The sequence below is a fragment of the Sceloporus occidentalis genome, unplaced genomic scaffold (genome assembly GCF_023333645.1).
Source record: "Sceloporus occidentalis isolate IW3139 unplaced genomic scaffold, rSceOcc1.0.p SCAF_32, whole genome shotgun sequence".
In the NCBI taxonomy this organism is placed as follows: domain Eukaryota; kingdom Metazoa; phylum Chordata; class Lepidosauria; order Squamata; family Phrynosomatidae; genus Sceloporus; species Sceloporus occidentalis.
Window position 1 is genome coordinate 2,718,418 of NW_028317012.1, and position 12,088 is coordinate 2,730,505.

The window sequence follows — 12,088 nt, forward strand, 5'->3', positions numbered from 1 at the left end:
GGCTGTAGAACACTGAAATACCATCATACTGAGAAAGCATTCTGGGCTCTTGGAAATGAGGGACATTAGGGAAGGAAAAATAGGTATAGGGATTAAGGTCTAAAAGAGGGACAGTTGAGAGATATGTCTTCTACCAACGCCGTTTGTACATTTTACTGTGAATGCAGTCTGTACACTTCTTATAACTATAATAACAACAAAAATTAATTTCTTAAAAAAACGCGCCAATACAACCATCAGATACCTTAGCTTCCCTTCACACACCGTGGTCACTACGTTTCATACTGAATGTCCCTTTTCGACTTCCGTCTATCGATAGGAAGTATGGGTCTTGTAGTCAAAATGTGGACCTTCTGTACGGACGTTTGAGCGTCTAAAACTACAACTCCCAAAAAACGAATCGTTCACCCCAATCAACTACATTTCCCTATAGGCATAGCGGCACTGCGGCTAACGGGCAGGAAGTGAGGGCGCTAGCAACCGTTGCTGGGCACCGGAGAGGGCGACGCGTTACCGATCTAGAAGGCCTGAAGATGTTCCCATAAGAATCCATTGGAACGTAAGGTCTGGTTGAAACACCCGTTATATTCTATGTGCATATCATATGGTGTACTAGTGTTCTGGAATGTAGTGTTCGCTTGTAAGACTGATGTAGTTTTGGCTACATGTATGTACAGTATAAGTAAATACATGTATGGAGATTGCAATGTCTGGGATACCAGCTACTCGGGCTTTGCACTCACATGTCTTCACACAGTTTATTAAAGAGCAGTTATTTACAAAAATGTAAGTTTTTTTTCTTCGAAAGCGCGATTTTTATAAATGGATCCTCCAGGAATAGATGCCAGCAGTCCACAATTTGTAAGGATAGTCATGCTTGCAGAGTATCATCTGTAAATTGGTAGCCAAGAGCGAAATGTGGCATGACGTTGGCTTGGCCTTGACTTTCATGGCTGAAAGTGTCGCTCCTCAAGATCTTCTAGATTTTGGCAAATATGAACACATCAATGATGATCATCAAGGACTTGAACTGTCTGCCCTGATGATTTTAGCATAATTAGATTCATTTATTGAAACGAGCAATAGCTTGTCCTTTCCATAAATCGTATGTCAGATCCTCTGGAATATCTCCCAGTAGTTCAGCTGGAGACTTTGTATACTTTCTTGGTAAAATGTACTTCTTTTTCTGTAAACAGTTATACTTTTTAAGTAATACTGCAATTGTTGCAACAAAAGAAGGAAAAACAAACAAAGAATGTTTTTTTTTCTCCCTGGCCTGTGAACATAGACAAGTTTGCATTATATCATTAGAACTCCAGTTTACACTTCACACATAAGGTGGAAACACCCGAAATCCTTCTAATGCTCCTGTTTATGAGCAAGTTCTTTGCAGTCCACAAACCATTTCGAAATTATAACACAATGTCTTGACTTTACAACCTGGCTTTACGTAGAAATCTATAACACCTCCACTTTTGTCTTCTGAATTTCTAGTTTTGGCTGCATTAACAGTGGGGAGCAGTTTCCGTTATTACCGTTATAATAACACTTTCTTCTGTTTTCTGTGAACCTGTGTATTGATCTGCGGGACTTCATCCTCTTTTTATTATAGACCACTATCACAATGGCTCTTCCGGCTGATGAGACGGCTGCAGATCTACCCGTAAAGGACAATGGACCGAGTCTCGCTGGAATACAAGGTAAGCAATCCTTTGGGTACTACTTTTTTACATTGAGAAACTTGTATATAACAAATGTGTACATCCCCTACCTCCCGTTTTTTTGTAGAACACCTTGGATTGTGAGGTTTGGATATAAATGAGTTGACAATGGTTATTTATAAGTGTATTTAAGTAATAGTGAAGGTATTATCTGTTCTAGATAAAGCCTAGTTTAACACTCAGGTTTTCTACCGGTCAGATATATTGTTTTCTCTTCGTTTATAGAGTCCCCCTCTGCGCAAAGTGTGAAGGCGCGTCAGGCAGTGTCCCGGATTAGTCGCCAAGAGCTTGAGGATAGATATTTACGAGTACATGATGAAAACCTCTTGCTTAAACAGCACGCTCGAAAACAAGAGGACAAAATCAAGAGGTAGGTGCTGTGACATTGTGACATGACTGTTATATATATATATATATATATGTTTTTCTGTGCAGAGTTCTTATATATCTGAATTACAGGGAACAGTACAGCATCTGCACCTATGTCCCTCAAACCATTGCTGCTAATAAATACCATAGTGTTAAATTCATATGGCCTCTTTGCTAAATTTTCATATGCTCCTGTTTTACGCGGATTATGTGTCACTGCTGATTCACTGTCATCGCATTTCTTCTTAACATTGGAATCTCTGTGTTGGGGGATTAAAGTTTGATATTGTCTCTCCAGGTTTAAGGACCAATGGAAAATCACTAATCTGACTTGTAGCAGACAAAAAAAAACCCATAGATTTTAAGTGGGATTGTGGTTTTGGCAGCATAATTTAGCCTGAATCTGAACATGGCATGAGTGTGTGCATGAGCGTGTGTGACTATGTTTTGAAGTTCTAGTACAGTTGTAAGCAGGCCCGGACTGGGACAAAAAATAGGCCCGGGCATTTAAGCCTGAGCGGCCCATATTTATTTATTTATTGTTAAAGCCCACCCTTCATGTACCATCTTTGCATTTACTCACTCATTCACACAAATCATTAACACATTCATTAATGCAGTCTCACAAATCATTCAAGCAGTTCATCCACACATGAATTCATTAATTGTCATACGCATTCACACAATTCATCCACACATTTATTCATTCATTCTCATACGCATTCACACTACCCCCTCTCCCCATCTTATGTGCCCCTTCTCACTATGTTCCCCCTTTTCACTATGTACCCCATCTCACTATCTATCCTCTCTCCCTATTTCTCACTATCTAACCCCCCTCTGCCCCTTCTCACTGCATCCCCCTCCCTCACCCTACTTACCTTGTTGCCGGAGCAAGCAGCTACTGCGACCAGGCCTGCGGCAGGGCCAGATTGATTTAGGGGCTGATGGAGCTGCAGCTCCAGGCCCCTACCTTAAAATAGGTACCCGGACTGACTGGGCCTATGCGGCCTCTACGGCCTCATTAACGCAGGGCCCCTTAAGCCCGCCGCGACTGGGTCCGCCACTCTAAGGGGCCGGGAAGCCCCCACCAGGGCCGGCCTTAGGGGTCTGCGGCCGCACAATTAAAACATTGGGGGGAGGGTTAACTTTATTTAACATCCTCCCCCCTTAGAGTGGCGGACCCGGTCGCAGTTGTGGCATTAATGCGGCCGTTTTTAAGGTAGGGGCCTGGAGCTGCAGCTCCATCAGCCCCAAAGTCAATCCGGCCCGGCCCACCGGGCAAATGCCCGGTGTGCCCGATGACCAGTCCGGGCCTGGTTGTAAGTGCCACATGAACTAAAATTATCAAGAAAGCAATGAACTGATCGTCCAGTGGCTTCTTGGTGGACACCCAGCCAACTGTTTCTTCTTCTCACCAGTTTTGTTGGTTGATCTTAACGTTCATACAAATTATAGCCACAACCATTTTGGTGACAAATAAGCTTTGCTGCCAAGCTGCCTTCGAGCTTGAAGAATACGCAAAACTCTGTTTCCCATTTTGTTATAATTTCAGTTTGCACAAAAGGTGGAAACACCCGAAATCCTTCTAATGCTCCTGTTTATGAGCCAGTTCTTTGCAGTCCACAAACCATTTCGAAATTATAAGACGTTGTGTTTGTCTTCCTATCGTACAATTTTGTACGTTAACACGCAGCTTGTCCTGTAGGGCCAGGCGTGCCGTAACAATGCAACTTTCAGTACATGTGGACTAAATATGTGTCCTTTTTTTTTTGTCTTTTACCACACTTAAATGATAAGCCTTAGGAAATTGTTATTTGTCAGTGCTATAAAGCAGATTGCTACCCAGTGGTTTCAATTATCTTCAAAGGACCATTTCACAGGCAGTAATAGTTCTATCAAAATCTGCAAAACATTATTTCACTGCGTACTGGAAGCTTCAACCCAATACTCCTTTTTGCTGACTTTCACATTCCTTTTCATCTTTTGTGTTAATTGGGGAGAAGGAGTGGTCTTGCGGTTACAAGCAGAGCACATTTTTCTCTTTAACGTTCTAGCCACAAAATGTGAAATGCTTACCTACACTAGGAAGGCTAGAGCAAAACAAATAACCAGCAAATTTAGAGCACATATGTTTGTGACCTTGTGGAAGTGTCAAGGTCTTTGCCAATTACATACAGTAACAATGCTATGCTGACCGCGGCCATACCGAACAGGACATTCAGTGGTGCCGCGGTAATATCATTTTAACTTGCATTGCTGTTTATGAATTTGTAACAAGTAGTTCTGGATACATCCCAGGTTCTAGATTTTGCACGTGGCTCGTAATATTTTATACAAATCTCTATGATTATATTCCATCCTGGCTTCTAAAAAATCTAAATGACTTCAGTCTTCTGCATTACTTTGTCTAACACTGGGAATAATAATAGGTTATTGACTGATACATATTTTGTGTAAAGCGTTATGCTAACGCTGCCATACATGTCCTGTTTAAGGATGGCTACAAAGTTGATTCGGCTGGTGCAAGACAAGAAGAAAGCCGAGCAAAGTCCTGGAGTTCCAAGGAGATCGGGGAAGGATGTGGAGCTGGAAGAGATGATTGAGCAGTTGCAGGAGAATGTGCGAGACCTGGAGAAGCAGAAGGAAAGCTTGCAAAACCGACTAATAGCAACCAAGCAGCAGCTACAAGCCCAGGGCCACAGGCACACCCCGTACGACTATGTGCAGGCTCGGATTAATTCTGGCCTGCGTAAAACGACAGAAGGGGTCCTGGTGCAGGAGACTATTCGGAGAGGTATGCTTGTTGTCATGTACTGGCACTGGATCATAGATCTCCTTCCTGGATTGCTGCCCAGTCAATCTTAACTACAGATGTCATTTTATTACCAATTAATGGTTTCGTCCTGCGTAGAAGTTGATCCTTTAATCACTTTGTGTGTGAAACCAAACAGCGTTGAGTGTAATGTAGATTGATCCGTGGTCATAGTCCAAGGAAATAGCTGATGTTCCTCAGCCTTTCAGCCTACAGACTCAACTGATCCTGTCTTATTCTAGAGCCATGTGTTTTTGTTCTTCCATGGTGTACTTAATACATTTATGAAAGCATCACCCAAGGAATCCTTCTTAATTTGTAATTTACTTTGGAAGATGTAGGCCTAGATGTTATAAGAGACATATCTTTGGTGTAGCAATAGACACTCTTAAGTAACTGGATGGGGAAAACAGTTAAGGTGATACTAAATTCAGCTGTTATAGATGTAGAATGTTTTTATGGACACAATTAGAAATTTCTGTCTGTAAAGTGACTGAGCCCTTTCTTGGTACCAGGGTACACCAGACTCTGGAATATGGCCTATGTGGAGCATAATGGCAGAATAAGCATAAGTAAACACAAATGGATTAAAAGAAAACTAGTAGTCCTTTTGAGGAGAAATCGCAATATCAGTCTTTTAATTGGGTTAATTGGGATTTTGACACTGATATATTGTATAGGCATGAAGTTATCTTAATTAAGCATCCTTTATGTTTGTTCTTCCAGGAATGAGAATGCAGGATCCTGAGATGATGACCAAATCTACCCAAGCTGTTCTTCCACGTTATGGGCACAGTTTGCTTGAGGAAGCCAGGGCAGAGATAAGAAACTTGTATGTCTTAAAGCTTTGATTATCTACACTGACATATAAAACATGTCTGATCCATTGGATAACAAATAGCTGAAGATTGCACCCAAAAGTTCTAAACCTATTATTCCCTGCCTCTCTTCTTATTGGCCTTCAGCAAAAACAGTAATAACAAGACTGGACAGTACCTGGTCACCAGGTCATCATGGCTCTTAGATCTGTACATCAGGCTTTTCGTAACTTTATATTAATTACATTACATTTTCCTACTTTGAGTATTACTGCAATTCTGTCTTTAGGGAGAATGTGGTGGAATCCCAGCGAAGTCACATCGAGGAACTAGAACATTCATCAAATATACTCCAAGATGAACTGAGAAGAAAGGAAAAAGAGTACGAGGAAACTTTTTTACATCTAAGGGAGCAGCAAGCCACAGGTCAAAGGTATGTGTTTGGTCTGTTCTTGAACCTACCGTAGATTACTTGTTCATTATCCTATGTCTCACTATATATTTATATAGATGTGTTTCAGGGCTCCTTTCTGGATGTGTTTGTCTGCGAAAAACTCGTAATACAGGAGGACAACCTTGGGGAACTCTTTGTTATTATTATTATTATTATTTTACTGTTTTGATATAGTATTTTTCATTGGTCTATCTTTAACTAAATATACGTATCCATCAATGATTAATAATAGTGATCTGTCATTGAAACCGCTTATCACGAAATACAACTTAACACACACACAGAGAAGCCAGATTTCATTACATGCTCCATAAAATTTGGTCCAAGTTCAGAAAGGCCCCAATTGCCCCTCACTATGTGATATATTGCACATCGATGGATATTTGATTAAAAAATAATCAATACACAAGTAACAGGCCTTAAACCACTGTGGTGGAACATTAAATAATCTTGATGTGCATAATAGTGAGTCAAACTTGGTCTGTCCCGGATTTGGTGACGAGTGACGAAGCTGTGTAGTGTATAAGATAGTGAATAGTTTTGATCAATGCATGACGTGTACGTTCCACAATGGGCAGTATGGTTTGGCTGCCACATACCAGTTTACTTTCCAGGTTTTTGTTGCTTTGATGTTAGACCAATTTTTATTGATATCCTCTATTCATTCTTGGGCTTTGTGACCAATTATTGGAAATATGTACATTCACATGTGATCTGCACAGTACACGATTATCACGTTTCCGATAAATACTGAGCTACACTATGCAACACTATGGCCTATGCAATTATCTCTTTTGTACCACAACTGATCTTAAAAAAAAAAAAAAAAAAGGAAATATATAAAACATTTAGCTTATTAAAAAGGAACTTTTGTTGCGAGCAAACAAAATGCTATAATAGGTGAGCGGAAAGTATATTAACTCGTATGCGGGCCAACTCGTAAAATCTCTTTATACGCGTTTTATTAGATGCTGGTATAAGCATTTGGACTCCCTTTTATTCGAATATTGCATCTTCCAACATGCCTAACGTTTTGATGTTTCAATTTGTCTATCCAGATTCTCGTCGGGAAGTGTGTTTTTTTTTTTTTTATGTATATCACCACCATTTGTTATTTTCTGAGCAAAAATGGGGATAAGTTATATTTAAACCTACATATGGTATAATTTTGGCATTTTGCCTTTTGTAGAAGTATGGAGCAGTTTATGCTTTTTATATATCGAGCTTTTTCAACCTTTTATCTACAAAATGCTTGTTTGTAAAATAGAGGAAGATTATATATATATATATATATATATATATATATACATATACAGTAAATATATATTAAAACATTTTCCCCAAATCCTAAGAAATACCCCCATTTAATTGTATAAAAATATTATCAGGGAGTTATACCCATCGACCTAGGCTATGCAGGCCATGTGTTGGTTGACAGGGGTATGTTGTGACCTCAAGGCACCTTGACAGCTGCACGCTATTATGTTTGGTGCCGGTTTGATATTGGGAAGCCAGCCTGCTAAGCTAAAACATTGTGAAAAAGGAGAAAGCCTCTGAAATTAAATGGGGTTTGCTTGGTCATTCAGAGCATAATATACAGCGAAGAGCATTCTAACGTCTTTTGATCATTTGGTCGATATGGAACGAGAAAAGGAACCTTGGGATACTGCTAAATTTGTGAAGATTCGGCAAGCCAACCATACCCAGCAAGATGCATTGTCCTGCCTTTATTTCCACTGTGCGATGTGGAAAATATTTAGGAATCAGAGGCGGCGGTGCTTAGGCAGGCAGATGCCCGGATGATCAATCGTGTAAAAGATGTGGGGTTAATGGGAGGCTACAGGTCTAAGGCTTCTGAAATTGCGTTATCGGACCAGGAGCAACCTCCATCAGGCATATTGTCGAACGTTGCTTTGTCAGAGCCGGTGATAGCGTATCAGTAATACTCTTCTAAATGTTTGTAATCGGATAAAAGTCTCCTCAACGGATAAAATCACATCTCCTTCAATAGGAATTCTTGCTGGGTGATGATCTAGGGTTGTGTAGGACCATCATGAGCCAATTACCAGCAGTGTCGGCTATGTAAGACTAGTGATTTTGGTTACATTTAGTTCCATCGTAGTTCCATCAACTTTTTTTTTTACATTCAGGCAATATCACCGTATAACTTTCTGTAAAATTATCATATTATACTCCATGCAGAAACTCCTTGAAATCCGATTCCTTGGGTATCCCTTTTTGTCCTTTAAATCACTTCGATCCCACATTTTTTTTATTTTTTTTTTAAAGGTATTACTTTTCAGATTCACAGCATGACTTACTCTAGTTTGTCTTTTTTTTTTGGTCATTTATACTTATTTAAATACTTTGAAGAAGAAGGAAAAAAAAAACGTCTTGACGCTGTCCAACTTTACTTCATTGGGTGGGAAATATTTCCTTAAATCTGGTTTGCGTAATTGAAACCAGTTTTTCGGTCAGCAGTAACCACTAATTTTTCAAATGAACATCACTGTTTCTTTTTCTCTAGATAACACCTCTCTTTATGTATCCATGTCAGGAGGCCTATATAGAATTACCCCCCCCCCCCCCGATGAAATGCTTTGATCCACTTAAACCTTTTATTCTGTTCCTTCGGCGCTGGTTATATGCATTACAGCACAATCTTCTTAGGCAGGGAAAGGCTTGCTTCAGCGCGAGACCTCCGAATACGAGAAGGCAAGTGGTATTTTGGCGTCTGCTCTTCAGAAGCATTTTTTTTACCGCAAAATCATTTTTCACCATTACAAAATTACCAGGAGCACGCAGAGGCGTCCAGCTGAAATAAGCCGTCTGCTTCTTTCCAACGGCATCCACGCGGTTTCTTTGATCTGTGGTGCAAGATATCGAGAATTATGCAAACCACATTAACCCCGCGCATGATGCACGCGGACCACAGTGCTGCATCTTTTCACCACGTCCCAGATTTATGTGTCTGACGTGTCCAAGTCATCTGCTTATTTCAACATCAACTTAAGGACGTTAATTTCTTCCCTGCGACCCACCCAGTCTTATGAGCTTGTTTATCTCCCAGCATGAGGACAACGGGCAGGCTGATGCCAAATCACAGCGAGCTTTGATTTTTCTAAGACTAAAATGAGCTCTGCTGGCCATCAGATGGATTACAGATGTTAGGACTTTATAGATTTCTGGTTTCAAGATTGCCTTTTGCGACGGTGTTTCCAAAATGCCGAGCGAAAAAGTAGGAGAATCTGGAATCTGCTTCCAAAGTTCTCAAAAATATTGTATTAATTATACGCAGAATGATGCCCAAGGACCCTACCTGCTTTATGTCAATGAAGCTTTACCACCAAGCCCCCACTGCCAAGAGTGACGGGTTGCTTTAGTGGAAACTAGACTTTTAGAGCAAAAATGATGTATGATTATAGTAAATTTCCCAATAATAGCTTTCGCCAGTTCAAAACGTTATCTTGACGTTATGCAGTTTGATGACCACCGGTGTATTTTTATTTCATGGAACATATGCTATTGGACCAAAAATCTGTCACCCAGCTCCGTAAATATAACCTACACCTATTGAATTGCCATTATTATGAAAAAAAAGACTGAATTAACTCCTTCTTCTTAGTAGGAGTATCTTCTTTTTTTAACCAGATTATTATTATATCTAATGGCAGATGGCATCATAATCTCATTTTTTTTTTTAGGGCTACCATAAAGGAGAATGTATCAATGATCAAGCTTCAGAAACAGCTGTCAGAGAAAAGCAATGCTTTAAGTGAGATGGAAGGCAAATTTCACGTTCTTCAAGAGGTACAAAATTAGCTTTTTGTTCTTATTACTATAAAAGGAAACCCAAAAGTACACACTAGTGTTCCCCCATTTCACTGCTGAAGATTTATATATAACGTGTAAAGTATGCAAAGTATCATTATTTGGTTTCTTATTGGTTTAATGGTTTATACCGAACCATATACATTGGTAAGTATTAGTTCCACAATGCAGTGTTAATGCTGAGTGAATCTGGACCAATTTACTGCCGGGGAATTCTTACAGCTGGTTGAAAACCAATTCTCAAGTCTTTAGCCATAAGAGAATATCTCTTCTTGGACCAACATGGACCATCTTCTTCCGGTGGTCCTGAAAGTTTACGTGGCTCTACGTTTTTATATATTGGTATATTTAGGAACTTACCTCACTTCAGATCATATACTGGCACAATAGATTAATTGTCTAAATAGTAAATAGTCGGATTAGCAGTATATTATGCAGAATCCATCTTGCTGGAACTTCTCCAAAGGAATGAGTAGTACGTGAGTGGCCGTGAGATACATTTCTTATCTTGTTGTCACTGCAGTGCATCCGGTGGTGACAAACTAAATGAGTAACGTTACTCCTTGACTCAGAAGGCAGTTACTGTAGTGTCTTCTTCTGGGGATGTAGGTCATCCCTTCTATAAACAGATGTAATTATGTGCAATACCGAGTTTCACCATCTCGCACCGTTTCGGGTTATTGCCTTGCGCTGGAAAATTTAAAGGGGCACTCCAGCCACTAAATGCAATTTAATGCAAATTATAGGGGAAATTATATATCCCCCTCTATAATGCATGGAGGGGGGTGTTGCAGCCCTCGTGTGGTTTTTGCCCCTCTCTCTACACACCAATGCAATTTTCTATGCAGTAGATGTGTTCAGCTACATACATCTCCCGGCACATCATTTGATTTAACGAGACCCATAGTGTGCCCATAATGGGAGCGCTTTCTTGGGAGTGATTTTGTTTTCTTTAACTGTGAAGTGCAAACCTTCTTAGCCCGTGGATGATTTCACATTCATCGTGTTCATTCATTGTGTTCATTCATTGTGTTCATTCATTGTGTTCATTACGCTTCTATCTCCGCTGACCAGAGTCTAAAGGCCACGCAGAGCAGTCAAGAAGCCTTCCTGAATGAAGTGGACAAACTGAGCAGTCAGGTGAAGGAAGAACGCGTGAAGAACTTTCAGTTGGAGAAGCAGTTGCAGTCCAGCAGCCTGTCACAGAGAAGGGTGGAAGAGGTTCGTATTGAGCGCTTAAAGCAGGGTCATTAATCATTTCTCCTCCTCGAGGCTCTCAAAGATATTTCGGCATAGTAATTTGGTACTTAATGGGCAAATTTCCCTTTGGATAAAAGAATCCTAATGCTACCTAATTATTTCCCACATTATATAATTTTGTCTTTATCGTCGGCTTCGTTTTTATTCCCTTAGTACTGATTTCTCGCTTAGCGAGATTTAGTGACAGCGCTTTTCTGGAGCTAGACAAGGAAATTAGGATTATGCATGCCACATCCATTGAATAATTCAGCCATTCTGCATTTCAGTGCATGTCACAGTCCATTGAAATGAAATCATAAAAGAAGACATCTTTGTTCTTTCTTGAAGCCAAGTCAGTTTTTTCTCCCTCTTTGCCAGTAGTTCACTTTGGCAGGTTTTAAAGAGCATGTAATTGAAATTTTGCATTTAACGAGTTGAGTCAACTGTGGCAAAGGTTTCCAAATTCAAATCTCTTGTCAACTAAGTCGCGTGCGCATGGTCTTTTGATATTTTATATTCTGTCATCAGGAGCGCTATATTTTGAGCTTCTTAATGTTTGAGATTTTTCTACAATAAATAAATATATATATACCGTATTGGCTCGGATATAGGCCGCCCCCGTATATAGGCCGCACCCTAAAAGATTGGTGCTTTTTTAAAGAAAAAGTTTTTTTCTTTAAAAAAGCACAAAAAAAACCATGCTGCCACTCTGCCCCCCCCCCCCGAGATATGCTGCCACTGTCCCCCCCCCCCGAGATATGCTGCCACTGTCCGAACCCCCCCCCCGAGATATGCTGCCACTGTCCTCCTCTGCCCCCCGACTTACCGGAGCAGACTCCCG

At 40.3% G+C, this 12,088-nt stretch overlaps 1 protein-coding gene across 1 annotated transcript in view; it reads left to right on the forward strand.

Moving 5' to 3' along the window:
* The first annotated feature begins 1,624 nt into the window (after positions 1 to 1,624).
* Positions 1,625 to 12,088, forward strand: part of LOC149298473 (protein fantom-like) — a 34,357-nt gene continuing 23,893 nt past the window's right edge. The window contains exons 1-7 of the mRNA XM_089487294.1: positions 1,625 to 1,700; positions 1,947 to 2,091; positions 4,589 to 4,887; positions 5,632 to 5,737; positions 6,013 to 6,156; positions 9,882 to 9,987; positions 11,083 to 11,229. Of these exons, the coding sequence (XP_089343420.1) occupies positions 1,625 to 1,700; positions 1,947 to 2,091; positions 4,589 to 4,887; positions 5,632 to 5,737; positions 6,013 to 6,156; positions 9,882 to 9,987; positions 11,083 to 11,229 (1,023 nt within the window). The remainder of the gene's footprint in view (positions 1,701 to 1,946; positions 2,092 to 4,588; positions 4,888 to 5,631; positions 5,738 to 6,012; positions 6,157 to 9,881; positions 9,988 to 11,082; positions 11,230 to 12,088) is intronic.